Source organism: Gobius niger (assembly GCF_951799975.1).
Source record: "Gobius niger genome assembly, chromosome: 10".
Lineage (NCBI taxonomy): Eukaryota > Metazoa > Chordata > Actinopteri > Gobiiformes > Gobiidae > Gobius > Gobius niger.
Genome location: NC_136861.1, coordinates 29212499 through 29232165, shown reverse-complemented (window position 1 = coordinate 29232165; position 19667 = coordinate 29212499). Strand labels below are relative to the sequence as shown.

The window sequence follows — 19667 nt, the reverse complement described above, 5'->3', positions numbered from 1 at the left end:
AAACCCCGTGGTTCTGCTCCAAAAATACCGTTACATACAATTTCTTTCTTTCCTCTTGTTAATATTACTCCGGAGAATTGCTCGACATATTTCTTTTTTTTTTTTTTTTACTTTTTCCCCCTTCGTCCCTTAACACAGAGTCTGACTACATAAACCTTCAATATGACACTGTCACGACCCTTTCCCACAGTATGACTTCGCAACCATAAAGCAGGCAGGTTTTTTCTATGCTGCCGGAAAAGATAAATCCGTCTGGGTGAACTAAACTGGGTTAGTAAAACAGCTTGCAGACTGGAAACCGTCATTTGCATCCAACATTAACTGTGGGGATGCAATCTAAGCGGTATGAAAACTAGAGATTATGAGTGCATTTAAAAGTTAAGCTTCACATGATATAGTAAGGGAGACCGGGTCTATTTGTCACGTGGGGTCAAATGTCACGTTGCTTATTATAGCCACACTAGAGGGCACAAGAGTAGAGGACGCATTTGATTTATTTTTGATGGCTTTATCCACTTTCCTGTCTGGGCTATTTCTGTCATGAGACCTTTCCTTTTGTTGTTTGTTTGTGTTATAAACATTAGACACTGATGTGAAAGGCGGAGATTTTAGCTTTGATTTGAGCCGTTTTAGAGCTAGCATGCTAAAGCCATTTGTTAGCTAGCTTACATTATTTGAAAGTGGACACTTGGGGTTGGTTGTCACATGAATTGATGGGCTTGGTTGTCACATGGGGTGTAAATGGTTTGAAAATGTAGCTTTTGTGTCTAATATGTTTTTATGATCACTTTTTTAGCCCATATGTTTGGATCATTTGTGAATGTATACATTTTCCACCTCCACAGTTCAAATTAGTGTTATGAACACATCAGGCATTGATTTGTGAGTATTTTAAAACTTATTTTGTCCTTTTATCTTAAGAAGAAAAACGTTAGTTTGTCAACACCAAAAACACCATTAAAAACAATAGTGGCAACAACCCCATGCATTGTGACAACTTGCCCCAGCACATGGGGCACTTTGTCCCAGTTGATTTTCTTGTGTCCGACAGTTCAAAACATTTTTTTTGCAATACTGAAAGTGAAAACATATCAACTGGACATTTTTCATTCATACGTTGTTTCCCGACGTTTCGAGAATCATCCAATTTTCTTCTTCAAAGGGCCAAAAATGTAAAGTCCCATTAGATGGTAGATTGGGTGGATATGAAAAATGTCCAGTTGAAATGTTTTAACTTCATCAGTCTTCGTTGGTATTTTTCGCAATAGGATACAAACTATTAAGTGAGGTCTCCTTCAAGTAAAGGGTTCAAGCTTTCATTCAATGTAGGTCTGACTCTTCGTTGATGAGCAGTGGACTCTAGAGACAAAAGCCCACAAAGTGTAGGAGTGATGGGATTCATGGCTCTGTACGAAGAACCGAATCTGCTCAAAGCCTCAAAATACTATTTAACTGTGGTGTATTTAAAATGCAACAACATCTGAAGACTGAAAGGCACAAGTTTCCAATAAAATCCTGCGAACCTGGTATTGGCGCGTTAGTTGTCTGTTGTCATGACCGGCTGCGAGTCTGACTCATTTGCATGACAGTTCCTGTGATGTTGTGGTCTCGATTTGAGACGGAGAAAGCTAATTTAACTCTCCTCAACACTGAAACAACCCAGGACAGATAACGGATTAAGATCGTTCATTGAAAACTGCTGTACAAGAGAGAACTTAAACAAAAATAATGAGACTGCACTATGTATTCGTTTTTTCACTCTTTGAACTACAGTATATGTGAATATAAAGCATGATGCTAACTTCCGAGGCTAACGACTGTTTCCCGTCTGTATTCTATTCCTATGGAGGGTTAGCCGTGTCTTGTTAAACAAAATCATTACTTGAAAAAAAATATCCAGCTGTTAGCTATATTAAAAACGTTGCATGGAATACAATTACTTACAGGAGGAGTTTTCTGTGCTTCTAACTAATTGTTTTGAAACTAAAGCTAAAGGCTAACGTTGATTCTACGCTAACAAATGTTATAATAGCTCCACTATCTGAAATACTTTTTATAGAACACACTTTGCTTGACTTTGATATTTAAGTTTTCTTTAGTTTTGTAAAGCATTATTTTTATTTTTTGATGTATGTTAATTGTTGATTAGAGGTAGTTTTTACCCTACACTTGCTAGCAGAGAGCTAGCCCAAAAACATTTACTGTGAAAAAGCTTCTCCTTGTGTTCTGTTGGCAGCACGGTGGCCAGGCAGCTAGCACTTGCCACACTAAGAAGGTCCCATGTTCCATTCCCGGCCTGTGTGGGCCTTTGTGTGCAGTTGGCAGGTTCTCCATGTCTGGGTTAATATTAAGCCTAAATGCTCCGCTGTGAAGCTGTTTCTTTCTGTTTCTTTCTGTTCTTTTCTTATCTGTATAAAAAAAAAATCAGGAAGAAAAGGTTCTTTGTGAGATCTGTTCGAACTGTTCATGCTAAAAAGCCATTCAAAAGATCTGATTTGAAAGTTGCCATATTCGTCCAGCCAACCCTCTCCCTCCGCTCCGTCAGGGCGATGAATAAAGAAGTGGCATTTGAAGAAGAAAAAAAAAAAAGAAACTTTGCGCACTTGTCAGGGTGAGTTAATTAAGAGCGCTGACGTAGGTGAGAGTAGTGGCAGCCAAGTCGGAGGAAATCCACTGTCGGAAGAAAGAGTAGAGCTGATTCAGAATGCTAAGCGGACAGGGAGCGAAGGCTGTTACTACAGTATGCACCAGTCGTCGCCGCGGCCAAAGGCATTGTGTTTTGCAGAACTGGTGATTAAGGAATTGACTTTTTGCATTTGTACTTGTCAAAAGCGGCCTTTAGGGGCAAGTAGCGTTTTGGTGGAGGCACTGGAGTGGACATTTTGTTAACAGTTGCTGTGTTTGTGACACGAGTGCCCGATGTGACGTAAATTGGAGTGAACGGCTTTGATTGAGCTTGACTTACAGTGCCATGTTTTTGTTATGCCATTGTAGCCGGCGGCGGGAAAAGAAAATAATAAATTGTCATGAAGTTCCCTGCCAACTCCTTTCAACTGCTGCCATTGCAAACTCATTGTTCTGATACATTCTTGGTGTACAAGTTTTCCTTTTGAGTTTTTCATCATGCTTAGTTTAGTTTATTTAGTTTATTTGTTCATTTGAGCAGTTAAAATTCTGCTCAAAAGGAGTGGGCCGAAGCAAAAGCTTATAGACGCCCACCCCGAAATCAATGCTATAATGCTATTTCCTGGTGGATTCGAAGCAAAAGGCCAGCCCAAACACCGGTCAACATCACACAGAGATTTCCATGCAGTTTGCCCTTGTTCAAGCTCTCTTTTCCTTGCGGACATTAGTGTGTGTTGCCGATTTCAAACACGCTAACACATTTATGGTTGCCTGTAATCTCATCCAAGGGTTTTAGTTATGATGGAAGGTACAATAATGTTAATCTGGATTACTGCTCTCTTGCCATTGGTGTCACTAATTATGCTTTGTGACCTACACAGGTTAATCCCACGCTCATTCTGCTTCATAGCCTTAAAGGGATATTTCAGGATTTTTGACATAGGGCCTCATTTCCTAGTTATCCAGAGTGTTGCTGATTTCTGGAGAAATGTTTTTTTTTTGCAATTCATGCAGTTTTTATATTTGAAGAATACGTGGCGCTAGGCTTGTGCTAGGCTAGTGCATTTCTATGGTATCAGCTAGCCTGCATTAAAAACAGTCTGACCCGCTCCACAGAGCACCTGAGGCAAATCACTTATAACACCAGACAAACGATGTAAATGTTTCGATGTGTCGATAGAATCATTTTTGGAATATACTTTGCATCACATGAATGATCGCATTTTGAGGGACTATTTTCTAGCAGATCACTCCGCCGCTGCGTAGCTTATACAACCACGAAGCTGATGCTGCTCAAATATAAGGTATCGACACAGACATGTATATGGTTAGTCTGGCGTTATAAGTGATTTGCCTCAGGTGCACTGTGGAGCGGGTCAGACTGTTTTTCAATCAAACTTTATTTATAAAGCGCTTTTCATACTGAAAGGTATCACAAAGTGCTTTACAGATTACAACAATTAAAACAATACACCTGGCACAACCTCCCATATATACATTTTATATATTAGGATTAAAAAAATAGATCAGTCAGTTAAAAGCTAAGTTAAAAAGGTGGGTCTTGAGCCTGCTCTTAAAACATGAACGTTCTCTGCGGCCCTGAGCATTTAATGTAGGCTAGCTGATATCGTAGAAATGCGCTAGCTTTACCCTAGCCTAACGCCACGAAACTCTTCAAATATAAGAACTGCTTGTATTACAAAAAAAATACCTCCAGAAATCTGCAACACTCTGGATAACTAGGAAATTAGGCCCTTTGTCAAAAATCCTGAAATATCCCTTTAATACTTGCAAATGGAATGCAAGTACATATTGATTGATATTGATTTTACACATATTACTGTAAGAAAACATTGTTACTAAAACCTTGAGCGAGTGGCTTTTCTTGCTGACATGCTTCTTTTCCTCAGCTGTGATTGCTTCCGTAGCCTCTATGCTGCTTTGAGAGAACACATTAATGTAATTTACATACTGTGTACTGGCATTGTAGGTCGCCCTTTGTATCAGACAGAACGCTGCACTTTCTTATTGCTAAATCATGGTTTAGTTTAAGTTTAGTCCTGTACTAGTTCAGAAGTTCAGAACCGGTTTAGTCTGGATTCCACCACCGTTAAAGGAACAGGCCACCGTTTTTCCATACTGAGATAATGTCCTTACCTGAGCTTTGACGAGTTGATACGTACCTATCTGATCTTTGTGCGTGCCTGTGGAAGAGTGTGGTAGCTTCCATCTTCACCCCTGTTTGGAGCCATAGGAATACATTGGGAGAGGCCAAATGCTAGCAACATCATTGGTAATTTTGCGTGACTGAGCACACACACAAAGACCAGACAGGTACGCATCAACTCGTCTAAACTCAGGTAAGAACATATCTCAATGTGGAAAATCAGTGGCCTGTTCCTTTAAGACCTGTTCAGTACCAATTTTCACCTGTGTGGTCAAAATAGTTTTGTTTAGCAAAGGTTCAGTTTCATTTAAGTTTTTTTTTGTAATCCTAGTCTTGATATCTCACCTTAAACGTTTGGTCCGGGTTAAGACCTACGTTAGCCCTCCGCTGGTTGCATTCAGTACATTTCTGCTACTAAAAAGCCCATCATCCAAAGTTGCGAAACAACTGTGTGCAACAACTGCACCATTCATTGTTTCACGCATTGAACAAAGATCTTTTGCACTAAAACACACTCGTATTCCCAGACAACAAATGCATGACTGAACAGAACATTAGAGCACTTTAGAATCCTGTCAAATACCAACCATTCGTGCTGCTCCTGATTGCAAGCGATTAAGCGTGACATTGCTTTTTTTTTTTTAGAACAACACAACAACTCGTCTGAACCTGCAGATTCTGATTTGGCCGGACGTCTCTTGTCAGCACTCACAAAAATCCCAGAATTGGCCTGACAGTGTAAACTTTGGGGTTGATTCCTCTCAAGGGGAGGTATTATACAACACTTAATCAACTTTTTTCGAACTTTCAACCACATCATTATGTTTGTCGATCATCGAAAACATACTGAACATTGCGTTTTGAGTCATTAACACGTGTTGGAGTAATCTTTGAAACGGATTTGGATTATTAGTTCCCTCTGCAGAGAAATAAGAGGCAAAAAATATCCACCAGAGCCTCACTACTACAGAATAACGGACTGTAGCCCATTGTGATACAAGCACGGATGTCCAACAGTGGCTGCATCCACGGAGCGGGAGGGGCAGTGGAGGTTTGTTTTGATGGGGAGCTAGGGAAGGACAAGAATCTTAAGAAAAGGGACGATTTGTGAGCCTGGCTCCACATCTGAAAGCCCGAGTGCCTACAGGTTGCCCCAGCGGCATTGAGGATGGGTCACATGCAGAGAACAAACTTCCCTACTGGGATTAATAAAGTATACCTCACTAAACCTTCAATGCCGCTGTGTTTTGAATATGTTTTGTGAGCGAGTATAGAATGTGTGAAATCCAATCATATCAAAACTAGGTCAGTCGGGGTCCTGGGTTGTTTGTAAGGCAATTTTTGGGGTCATGGCTGAAATAATGAGGGAACTTCAACTTAAAATACTAGCTTTATACCTCCCGACTTCAGAGTTCGGATCAAGCCTCGGAGGTATCTTAAAAAGACATAGCAGCCAAGGGTAAGTCAACCGAAGATGAGCATTTCAGTCGGACGAGGTCACCGCAAGTCAGTGTTTCGGAGCGTCGTTTCCAGCAGACTGTCTAAGCTCATTGATTAGGATTAGCGAAGCAGCAGCAAAGCCATTATATTGTCTTATTATATTATTATTATTACAGGCCAGTGATTAGGTTAGTGCTTACAGTGCGTCATCTCCAGACCCATTAGCCGGCATGCGAACTTCCTTCCCAACCGTTCCTTCCACGAGTCTTAATGTACATATGATGGACGTTCATTTAATAATGCAGTTACAACGCTTCCTGGACTTACTTACTTACTGCCTCGACATGTTCTTTTGTGTGTGTACTTGTTGAAATTCTCTCCGCATTATTGACCTTGACTCCTGCGCACATGGTTCGAGCACGTGTCCATGGTGGTGATCCTGCTCAACTGTGTCACTCTGGGGATGTTCCAGCCCTGTGAGGACGTCGCCTGTCTGTCCGACTGGTGCCGAATACTCCAGGTGGGTAATACTACTCATACTACCACCACTAACACTTGTACTAACAATGGATGTTTTTTGTTTACAATCCTGAAAGTCAGTGATATGCAAAATACGAGGCATCAGTCCTCATCTGGTTTAGCGCCGAGGCTTGGCCTTGAAGGGAAAGTGTTGACTGCTCTCTCAGGAGGAAGAGAATTTTCCCAGTAATAGTTCAAAAATGTATAATTTATTAGCTTTTACTTGGTCTCAGCATGAGTTCAGTTCTCCACAGCAGGCAGCTCCCTTCACAGTTCATCCCTTTTCCTCCCAAAATACAGTCCATTATAGCCTATTGCCGTGTCTATGGCCGCAGCTCTCTCCCAGAAAGGAAACGATTTTTGGATTACAGGGTCATCTTGGTCGCCTTTCCTGTTAGCGCGGATACCAAATGTGTCAATATTCGCAAATGAATAAGCGTGGGAAGCCGGTAAATTACAGTATTTCCGAGAAGTTTCCGGTCCACTTGTGGACAAAACACCATAGAATAATTAAAACTAAGATGTTAAAGGAGAAAACTATCTTAACATTGACCACTGCGTGAAAAAAGTTAGTTTTTTCTTGGCGTGTCCAATGAATGGCGCTATTCTAGATCTTAGTTGTGCTGACAAATCTGTATGGACACAGTTGAGTGAAGTGTCTTGCCCAAGGATCCAACTGCAGCATGCAATCAATGCTGTAGCGGGTTGACCCACAAACCTTTGCTCATCTTTAGCAACCGTCTGTTTAAGAAATGGCTTTTTGACGTGATTCTGCAACAAGACGTTATATTAGTAACAATGTTTTTCTTGACGTTTTCCAAATGATGCTGCATCTGTTTCCTCCTGAGACCGTCAAGAACTAGGCAACTGTAACCACAGGTTTCTGGGGTCTATTTGTGCGTTTTCATCTCAATGTTCTTTTTTAGTACAAAATAAATTGAGCCAAAACGTACCTTCTTTTTTCCCCAGCCAGAGTTATCAAAGGGCATTTCTAAACTCTCCGACATTTGAGTTTTTTAAAGACCATATCAGTGAACAGAAAGGTAGAAAGGTCGAGCTGTTCTTATAATATACCCACTGGATCCCTCAAGGTCTTGAATACGAACAGCTCAATATTTCTTAAAATGACTTCGAACTAAAACGTATGGATCGTTTGCACGTGACGTCACCACATTCTCAAGAGCCTATAGAGCATTCTCAGTCTCAGCTGTTTGGAACGCCGCCCACCACGACAGAGTTATGACTTGATTTGTCCATTCATTTGAGGTTCGGTTTAATTTGTATTTAGGCACAGGTTCAAACAGCTGAGAGATTCAGATGTCATCTCTGGAATTGCCCATATATGGTCATATTTGAAGCAGTTGAAAGGGAAAACAAAGAAAAATCTAAGCTTTTTATAATTACTACAAAACTACTTTAACAAATGCTGAATTCTGAATATATATTCTACCCAATAAAGAAACAAAGACAAGGAGAGGAGCAAAGTGGTTCAACAGCCCATAAATACATAAATAACAGAGAATGCTAACATGATGCTACATGTTAACGTCATGCTACGTGCTAACGCTATCTACAACCGCCTGTATTTCCTTTCTACTGAACTATTTGCTAAAAAATATCCATCTGGACCCAATTTAGACTTCACTTTATTTGTATGGGACAAAAAGTCTCTTGTGTCAGAAAACGAGTAAAAAGAGAAAAATTGTGTTTCCCAAAACATGCTTCCTTCCCCCCCCTTGTAAAACACAATGCTGTCTATATATATTAGCAACCAAAAGTCATATGACTGAGAATGTATATAGTTTAAAATTCAGTTGGTGGGCAGGTAATTCCATGGTAACTTTCAAAACGCAGATTTTGGGTCATAGTTGTTGGCTAATAATTGTTTTTCATTACTGAGACAATCATGAGCACGTATAAACTAAGGTCCAATTATTTTCACATAAAGGCGTTCAAAAGTGGGGACAATATTCAAAAACATCTGCGTGAGGTTTGTGAATCCAATCACTTCTAAAAAATGATCATTTTCAAAATTTCCTCAATCTGAGATTATGACATCACCACATTCTAGAATCTGAAAACAACCTATTACTGGGTTGCAGGTTCTAGAATGTGATGATGTCATCGGACCCAGTGGGGGGCAGGAGCCCGTTTTTCCTATTAATAACATTACACTTCCACAAGTCGTAGCTAAAAAGAAAATATATGAATTTAAAGAATGATCTTTAATATCTGTCACTGGGTCCAAGATCTCTCTGTACAAAGATTTCCTCAAAAACAAAATATTTTTTCCTCCATATAATAGTATAGGCCTTTAGAATGCTGTGATGTCACCTCCAACCCAGCAATTGGTGGCGTTCACGGTTTAGAATGTGATGATGTCATAATGTCAGATGGAGGGCGGGGCCAATACAGCTCTATGGGAGAAATGCAGTTTTTGTAAGAAATCAATCGTTGATTGTGATTGGATTCACAAACCTGTGATATTATTTTTATGTCTTTTCTATTGGACATCACACTCGTGTTTTCTCAAATTGTCACCACTTTTTGACATTTTCCAGAGAAAATAATTGGACATTAGTTCATGACAGAGGAGACAATGAACTTTGTGACAGTTTGTTTCATGTGGATTCCTCCAGTAATGACTGAAATATGAGCCAAAAAACAAAGACATAAAAATATGCATTTTGTCAGTTACCACCACCACTGCCACCTCAATGTTAAACTATAGGCTCTTTAGAATGTTGTGATGTCACGTGAACGCCACCTCTTGATTGATGATGTCACACTACCCAGTGGGGGCAGGAGCCAGTTTATCCTATTAACTGCATTACACTTTCATGAGTTGTATCTTTCATAAGTCGTATCAGGCCTTTAGACTGCTGTGATGTCACCAGAAACACAACAATAATGGGTGCTCATGACAGGGAAGGCATTTTGCAGATAATTCTACTAAATTAATGTAACTGTGGCTGTTTGCTGGAACGACTCCTGAAAGAAATAGGAATAACTGAGAGTGAATATTTAAAGGCAACAATGAAAACTAAAGATTCATCTTTAATCCGAAAAAATGACCTGCATGTAAAAATGTTGAACAAAAATGGTCATGATAAAGCACAACACAACTTTTAAAAGTAAATAAGCAGATAATATCCCATAAAACGTTTTCATCACGGCCTTTAATGTGACTGTCGAGGATGTGTAAATACAGCCGTAATTAAAACTGAATTTCCTCTCGCTCGTTTTCGGTGCGCTCCCGCGGCAGGGCTGTGTTGACTCTTGGCACTCGGCGACGGGCTCATTACATCCAAATACAAACTGTCTTTCTGCTATGCTAGAGCTGCAGTTAATTGAGACAGCGCCATACCCGCGCTAAGCCAGAGCTGTGCCCCCGCTGGGACGCGGCGTGTAATGGGAGGCACTCAGAACGCCGCTCTAATGGAGAAACTTTACAAGAATCTGATCATTTGGGGTTGACTGAAACGTCTGCGTTGTTTATTTCTGTTTGGATTTGGAAAGACAATTCAGCCTTTAAAAAGTTTGGATTTCTAGAATGAGAGTAGCCATGGCATTGTTTTGTCTTTGTGTAAAGCACGTTGTGACATAGACAGTTTTAGTGAGTCCATTTTGCCGTTGGAGGGTTGCTGGTTCAAGTCCAGCCTGTGTATACAGCAGTGTTTCTCAACCTTTTGGAGCCACGACCCCCATTATAACAGGTAAAGAGGTTTGTGACCCCCCCGCCCGGGTCACACCGTGGGAAATAGGAACATTAGCCGACATATTTCTTAAAAAATAAAGAAAAAAATCAAATGGCTGAAATAAAATTCATCAAACTACGAACAAATAATGCCACTCTGGTAAAATAGCAAACACCTGCTACAATAAAACATGAGATTATAGGCTATTGAAAATATGTATATTTTAATCAAATGATCTGGCGACCCCCCAAATTTGTCTCGCGACCCCCTTGGGGGTCCCGACCCCCAGGTTGAGAACCGCTGGTATATTGTGTGTCCGTTAAAGGAAAAGGCCACCGTTTTTCCATAATGACATATGTTCTTGCCTGAGCTTAGACGAGTTGATTTGTACCTGTCTGGTCTTTGTGCCCGTGGAAGAGCGTAGTAGCTTCCAACTTCAGCCCCGTTTGGAGCCATAGGAATAAATTGGGAGAGTCCAAATGCTAACAACGTCTTTGGTCGTTTTGCGTGACTGAGGGCACGCAGAAAGACCAGACAGGTACGTATCAACTCATCTAAGATCAGGTAAGAACATATATCAGTATGGAAAAACGGTGGCCTGTTCCTTTAATAAAGTACTTTATCTCCATTGTTGTCGGTCACAGTAATGGGCCTGGTCGTGATGGAAAGTGCTCTGGCCAGCCGTGACACACTTTGTCTACTCTGCACAAAAACATGTGTGTTGGGTTACCTATTCTATTATTCTATTATAATCTCTGCCAGATCTGATGGGCACGAGTATGAAGAAATAACAAAGGGCTTTTGCCGGCAACAAACGAAACATTATTCAGGAAAAGTGTATGAAGTTACAGATATTAAAGATATTTGAGAGGGTATTCTGCATTTAAGTGATGCTACAAATGGAGCAGACTACGACTGGAGCGAGAAATGATCGCTGTGAGCACTGTCCCAGACGCTTCGCTTTCAAACAAAAAGGAGGATTTGCGGGCTCCCCAGGTTTAGAAAAAAGCAAAAACAAAAAGTCACACGCTCCCTTTAGCTTTGATTACAAAACACATTCTCTGTGGCGTTGTTTCAATAAGCTTCGGCAATGTCAAAAGATCCAGCACATCCCAAAGATTCTCAATGGGGTTCAGCTCTGGGCTGCATGTGTACAAATGATGTTTCGTGCTCTCTGAATCACTCTTTCACAAGTCCTGGCATTGTCATCTTGGAATATGAATCTGTCATCAGGGAAGAACAAATCCATTGATGGAATAACCTGGTCATTCTGGGTGTTCATGTAGTCGGCTGATTTCATTCTTTGGCCCATAGTCTTCCTGAACCGATGAACCAAACAGTTAATCTCCTATCCCTCCGCCCCTAAACCGAGTGCATTTCCTCCAGTTCGGCTTTACCCAAAACTAAAAGTGCGTTTTCGACATGTTTTGTGGCTTTTTTTTTCATTGCTTTTTTGTGGTGTTTTCGCCTTTTTTTTGTCACTTTTCTGGCTGCGTTTTAATCCTCGTTTTCATTGCTAATTTGATGCTTTTTTTTTTAGGTTTTAGGTCTTGGGTGAAACCAATCTGGAGATAATGTGCTCGGTTCTGGGCGGGGTTAAGATGTTAAATCCAGGTGGTGAATTTCTTCGTCGTCTTCTTGACCCCAACATGATTTTGAGTGTTGAATTGTGATCTAAATACTTGTACGGTCCTCCAAAAATACTGCAATATTGACAATTCTTTTGAAAATGACACTCCTTTAGGTCCATTAAAAGTACAAGTGATAGTTTATGTGGTCTGTGTAGGGAGAATCTGCCCTCCACTGTTTGACAAGGACAAAAGTAACACAGGAAGGGCATCCGGCATATAAATCTGATATATAGATTCATTGTGGTTACCCTTGGGGAAAAAAAAAGGCCAAGCCCAAAGGACGAAATGAATTGTGGATCTCTCCCTGACACGCAGACCGCAGAAAAGAGCTTAGAAGTCGTGTTCGTTCTCAGTGTTTCTTCCGCTCTCTGTTGCCAGGTGTTGGACGACTGTATCTTCGCGTTCTTCGCTGTAGAGATGGTCATCAAGATGGTCGCCCTGGGAATTTTCGGGCCCAACTGTTACCTTGGCGACAAGTGGAACCAGCTGGACTTTGTCATCGTCATGGCGGGGTGAGTATCCAGCGAAGGCTTTGGAGTGTGCAAACTATTATTGTCTGTGGAGATTGTACCGTTCATTCAGAAGCAGGAACAGCTATCACATTTTCATCACAGTCTTCCAGCTACTTCGTTTTTAACTACTTTTTAATTCATTTTCTATTCACATTACATCTTTCCCAGTGGGGCTGTGGGAGTTGTCGCGAATGAAAACACATGCGAGCAAATCGCAAAGGCCACATCATCATTTATGTAATTATGTATTTAAGAGTAAGAAGATGATCTAGTTTCTCCTGGTTCCAAGTTCCAAGTTCTCTCCTCAGAATATGGAATCCTTCCTCTTTCTTTCCCAATAGATCCAGACGGCATCTCTGGAATTGCCCATATATGGTCATATTTGAAACAGTTAAGAGGGAAACAATTTGGAGAAAAAACGTTCTTATTTAGTTTTCTACTAAATGAAGATACAAAGACATGGAGAGGAGCAAAGTGGTTCAACAGCCCATTATTACATACATTTTCGTGCTAATGCTATCGCTAGCTAGTGCCAACTACGACTGCCGTTTTTTCGCTTCTACTGAACAATCTCCCGTGAATAAACATCCATATGGACCCGATTTAGACTTGACTTTATTTGTATGTGATAAATACATTTATATTTCGTCCAGAAAATGATTCTGTTTTCCCCATCGGCGAGGCCACGCCCCCCTTCTTGGACGTGATGCTGTCTGTATCTACACGCTCTGTGTCTGACACTAACTTTGTTTTATTCCTATGGAGAGTTAGCAGCGTCTTGTTGAAGTAAATATATATTTCAACAGTACGCAGCAGAAAACATTCAGCTGCATAATTACACTACTCACTGCTGTTTATAACTTTGTTTTAGCCTCAAGGCTAAAGGCTTATGCTAATTAAAGGCTAACGATGTAAAAATAGCGCCAGAATCTGAATTAACTTTCATAAAACACACTCTGCTTGACATTTATTTCAGTTTTCTTCTGTTTTTATATCACATTTTATGTTTTCATTTCAGTAAAAAAAAATGTAGACAGGAAGTAGGCCTTACTGTAGACTGGCCAACAGGAAACTAGCCAAAAACATTTAGTGCACCGAGCCTGTTTATTTTTCTGAGCTCTCCTCTCTTTGATAAAGGTTCTCAAGCCGTCATCTGTGCAGCGCGGCTTAAGTGTTCAGCATCGAGATCCATATCCAGCTTGCTGTTAAACGATTGTTAGTTGCTGACAAAGCCTCTTGAGATCATTGGGAAAGTTCTCAACACTGAATCTACTGGACGTGTTCAAAAACAAAATCTCGATGCTTAAGCAAACTTAAAATATTATTAGATACGCCCTAACACTTTTAGTCATTGTAAATTATCTCCAGAGGTTGTACCAAGATATACGGCACAGGTTTTTACTCGGGCCTTTGGGTGCTATCTGTTTTATGTGCCCTTGCCGGGCCCAATGTCATTTCCAAAATAGACGCGCCCTGTCCCATGTTTGCCACCATGTACGGTAATAAAGATTTGTCCGTTATCATTTCTGTTTAAACTATAAGGAACAAGGCCTGACATTCCTTGGACACTTTCCAAACGTCAAAACAAATTGACCACATTCAGGAGCAGACAAAACAGATTGGACTGAGCCTGCACTTATAGACAGTAACATTTAGCCGCCGGCAATATAGTGCAATCAAACGCCATATGCAAGTCGTAATGTAATTAACAGCCGTATTGCGGTGTTCCCAGTTTGATCGTGAGCATATGTGCGAAGCGCTAATGCAGGTTTTATGGAGTCCGCACAGCACGCTAAAGCGCTCCTCTGTCTTATGTGTTGCAGGGTGTTGGAGTATTCTCTGGATGGACACAACGCGAGCCTCTCCGCCATCAGGACGGTGCGGGTGCTCAGGCCGCTGCGCGCTATCAACAGAGTTCCAAGTAAGTGGTTTTCAGGTGGCACAATGCGCTATTACAATTGTTTATGCGGCAAGTCTTCTACGGAGATTGAAGCTTGTTTGTTTTTTTGCCACTACACGTACAATGAGGGTGAGTTTTCTGAAGCCACGGGCGCTTACATGCATTCATATGTTTCTGTGAAGTTTACGGGATATGAATGTTGCAATACAGTTCGACATGTGGTTTGTGGGATTTTAAGGCAGTCTTTCTAAACTGATCGCTCGGGGGACATGAGCACCTGGCAGCCCGGCAGGACATAATAGGAAATTAATTGTTATGGAAAAGAAATAAACATCCATCCATCCATTTTCTTCCGCTTTATCCGGGGCCGGGTCGTGGAGGCAGCAGTCTCAGCAGAGATGCCCAAACTTCCCGATCCACACACACCTCCTCCAGCTGTTCTGACCCCGAGGCGACACCAGGCCAGCTCGGAGACATAGTCCCACCACCGTGTCCTGGGTCTTCCATGGGACAAGAAATAAAAAAATAAAAAAATAATGTAAAAGGTTATTCATTATTGATCAAATATGAATTAGAGAATTATCTTACAAAAGTCTAAGTTAGTATACAGTGCAGACAGACAAAGTAAAAGTGCTGCACAGAACAGGAAGTAGGCATAAAATAACAGGAAGTAGGCATAAAATAAAAGAAGGCAAACAACATCTTTAAAATATCAATACACCATCATTATAAATCATGAATTTACTAACCCGCACCTGCACATTTGTTCCAGTTTGAATCTAAACGCTTCTTGAAAAAAAAGTATTCAAAAGTGACAAAAAACAAGGATGAGAACACAACAAAAAAGTGACAAAAAAGCAAAGAAAAAACCCACAAAAAATTGACAAAAAAGCAAAGAAAAACCCACAAAAAATTGACAAAAAAGCAAAGAAAAACCCACAAAAAAGTTACGAGAAGTGACAAAAATTTGGCGAAAACTAAACAACAAAAAAGCAACAAAGAAAAGCGATTAAAAACCATCCAAAACTGATAAAAAAAACATGACAAATTTCCGGCCCCAACGTGACAAAAAAGTTACGTTCACTTTTGTAGGTCTTAGCTTTCAAATGAGGCGTCACACTGTTGCTCTCCAGTCAAGAAGCTGTCAGATTTGGGTAAAGCTGAACTGGAGAAAATGTGTAGAAAAAGGTAAGAGGTTAAATTAAAGCGAAAATATGACATTCTTTAGGTTGTCATTTGCTTTCAGCCTGGATTTGAAAATTGTCAGAGTTGAGGCCAGTCTCACGTCTTCTGGAGAGTCAATCCAGAACTTTTAAAATCTATTCAGTGAGCAACAGGAGAGGAGACCTGAGCACTGGACTAATATGGTCGTAATCCCTGGTTCTTCTCAGGATTGGGGGGGGACAGCGTTTTCAATGTGCTGTAGCGTGTACCATGAGCACTATGTTCTGTACTATGAGCAGGCCGTTCCAGTTCTGAGACAAACACATGAAAAAAGTCACTCTTCAACAAAACTGCAGATGTTACTGAACTGGAAAAACCTCAAACGGATCAAGGCGAAATGATCTTTCTACTAAAATGCTGGTGTTTTGCTTTATCTTAATAATAGGCAGTTCACATGAGGTAGATGGACTCCCGAGTATGGAAGAAATGTTACATGAGCCCAAGCATGGAGTCAAATGCAGTAACACAGCACTTAGCTCTGGTTGTGTCACTAGCCCACTCCGCAAACACTACATCCTGGTTTGACAACTACATAATAGAGGCCGGGATTTTAATGAGGATGTTAGCAAACAAGCCCGATCCCGCGCTTCATCCCCTCCTTTAGTGCTCAGCAGTGAGTAAATGTCAAATCCAGGCTTATTCTGGCTTTTGAGTGAACTCTAGCCATCTGCCATTGGTCCGTAGCTCAACTCTGTTTGTGAGCGGTAATCTAAAAGCTACACAATCAACATGCCCTGTGTATAAAGGGGGGTTTCATCAGGACAAATATAAAACACACACATACATCCAAGTAAAACATGAAGTCTTAACAGTTTTTAAACCAACTTGACGCCGTGCCGGTAGATATCAGAACCTAATATGTCTCGCTGGGCTGTCCTATCAAATGATACAAAGTGTCTTACGACCAGCGCGCTGATGTCTGTCCAGCCGGGAGAGCGCAGGTGCAAGGCGAACATTTGCAGACAGTTTGTCATCCCCCTAAAAGCCCTGTCACAGAGGTGGCTATGAATCTGCTGCTAAACACAATCACTAGACAATAGTGTCATAACAGAGCACAATATGATTAACCAGAATACATTTGGCCAGCTGCCAGGCTGTTTTCAGGCCCGCGCTGCCAGAGTAGGTATACATTTAGTTCAATTGACTTGGAAAGAGTGCTTTAGGCTGTGTTTCTCTGCAGAGGTAACATTTTTATTATCCCACATTTTATGGCGGTGTCTGTTTCACTTTATCAAAGAAACGCTATAGCTTGTTTTAAATTTGTATTTTTATGATCTTCTTTATATACAAAGCTCCAGTTCTTAAACAGTGGGAGTGGTTGGAAGTTCAATTTAAACTGAATGTGGCCTTTCCAGCTCACCCAATCCCTCGATTCCATACATGGATCAGTTTATGTGGACTATAGGGCTGCACATTATGCAGAATAAAGCCTTTTGGGAAAGTTGTTGGAACCAGGACTTGAACCCGCAACGCTGAGGACAGAAAGGTTTTCCGCCATATGTGCTGCTATCCACACAGAATGATAGAAGTCTTAATGAAATGAGATGTACTGGTAGTGTTTTTGTGCACTTGTTAGGGCCCGACCGACATATTGGGCCGATATTTATGTCTTTTACAATATCGATATCTCTGGAACCGAAAGTGATCGAGACTTCCTGTCAGAGCTTTACAATGAGTCCTCCCACAACTTCCTAGACCTTAGGGGAGCAGAGAAGCATTGAGATGTCCGTACACCTATTCTGTATATTTTATGTTGTAGACATTTGAGCATAATTTCGGAACCAGAAGAGAATCTGCTGACTTGACTTGTGTCTTTCAAACAAGCTCCCTCGAACACTACAAAAAGTGAATATCAAGCATTGGCTTAAATGACTTGAAATGAGGAAATGTATCTTGTTTTGAGCGGTTTTCACTCATTTAGACACTTTTCCTGATCGGACCAAGTTTGCTTTGCTTGTTTGAGGACATTTCAGACCAGTTCTAGGGTAAATCTCGCTTGAAACAAGAAAGTAAAATTGCCAATGAGATTAGACCAATTTTCTTACCCCATTGGCAAGAAAATGACCTGAAATAAGGACGAAATGTATCGAAACGAGTCAGAAACATCTCAGAACAAGTGAAATAATCCAGGACAAATGCCCAACAACTTCTTAACTAGTCAAAACAACTCAAATTTGGATTATTATGCTCAAATTGAGATGTTTATACTGATCTAGTTAAATACTTTTTGCAGTGAAGTATCTACTAAACATGAATTTCATGATTAAATCAGCCCTATGCCCCTCACACAGCGCCCCCTCCTGTCGCAGTTCAACACTAACACGTTGAGAAACTTCATACACAGGATTATAGACCAGACATTTTTTTTTTATTTGGCCAAAAATCAAAATCCCCAATAATCTGCATTGGCATTTGGAAAATCCAAATCGGTCGACCTCTATTAGATTTTAAATTTACTTTACATATTTAACAATAGGCTATTTGAGAGATAATAAAATTGCATCAAATTACATTACTTAAAATATTGGCCTAAATATCAGCTATAGGCCATGCCAACACTCTTCATATCGGTATCGGACCCCAAAAAGGGCCTTAGTACCTGTCTTATCTCTTACAATATATACTCTATTTGAGCTAAATCAGTTATATTCCACTAAAAAGGAAAAAAGTTCTAATAGACTTTTTTCAGTAGGGTTTCAGTGCCTTCTCTGTCCACAACGCTCATCTTCCGTGGCCAAGTTTGTGCGGAGATTCCCCCGGTGTGAGGCCGCACGTTACATGAAGTTTCGTGCATGGTTGCTCGGACATAGCAGTAAGTCCAAACATAGTCATGAAGCGTGGCACCGTCCGTCTCGCTCGCGGTGTCACCAAAACTACCCCCTCCACGCTGGCACGCTCCCGTGTGCTGGACAAGCTCACTGGGGCTGACAAATGAACAGCGCTGCATTTTAGCTCTCTTTTTTGCAGCCTTATACGTTGCATAACTGTGTGTCCATAGCTGCACTGTTGGTTGGTGAAGCTCGGAAAGACTAATGTGTTTTGCGATGTAGCCGAGTAACGTTTAGGAGTCCATTGGGTCTGACTTGCTTTGCATGTGTCAGTGTATCTCAAAGTCAGACGTGTATGTGAGATCAGGCCTGCTCATGTGCTCTCCCCCTTAAAATGAATCAAAAGCAATCATTTCATAATAAACAAATCCTTTCTATCATGTGTTGGTTTTTTTTACTAAAATAGAGCCACCTTTTTATACATTTCTATGCTAATTCAAACACTTTTAACCGCTTAACTCCCGCCTGAACCGAGAGCATTTTCTCCAGTTCAGCTTTACCCAAATCCTTTAGGCCAGTGTAACGCCTCATTTGAAAGCTAAGATCTACAAAACTCATCAAAATGGATCTTTTTCCTCACGTCATCAGATTTTTTTTCCATCTTTTTTTGAGGGGTATTCAACTCATTTTTGTAATTTTTTGGGACATTTTTTTGTCAATTTTTTAATGACATTTTTGCCACTTTTTCATCATTTTTTTGTCACATTTTCGTCAATTTTTTGTCAATATTTTGGGACATTTTTGTGACATTTTTGCCACTTTTTCGTCAATTTTTTGTCAAATTTTTGTCACATTTTTGTCCTTAAAGCCCAAATTGGTGAAAATGTGCTCGGTTCAGGTGGGAGTTAAGGGGTTAAGGACGTAGCAACATGATACTTTAGCTTCAGCACTCTTTAGTAGCATTCTTAGCATTACTTTTAATACCATTCATCTTGACTTTAGCATTTTTTACATGTAGTTTGGTTATATTTTAAAATGCAGTTATTTCCATTGTCTTTATTTATGAGCATAATGCTAAACTGCTAGCATAACTAGCGCATTCACTTTCTTTGACATTCATTCCAGGCAATTTCCGACCTGCCACTTGAAAAAAGGCCTCGAACACTCAAACTCGTAATTACAA

At 40.6% G+C, this 19667-nt stretch overlaps 1 protein-coding gene across 3 annotated transcripts in view; it reads left to right on the top strand.

Annotated features, from left to right (window-relative positions):
- The window catches only part of cacna1ha (calcium channel, voltage-dependent, T type, alpha 1H subunit a), a 182240-nt gene that overhangs the window by 87280 nt on the left and 75293 nt on the right, over positions 1-19667 (top strand). For all 3 annotated transcript variants that reach the window (XM_079564002.1, XM_079564001.1, XM_079564003.1), the window contains exons 3-5: positions 6643-6752; positions 12459-12592; positions 14416-14513. In XM_079564002.1, coding sequence (XP_079420128.1) covers positions 6643-6752; positions 12459-12592; positions 14416-14513 — 342 coding nt within the window. The remainder of the gene's footprint in view (positions 1-6642; positions 6753-12458; positions 12593-14415; positions 14514-19667) is intronic.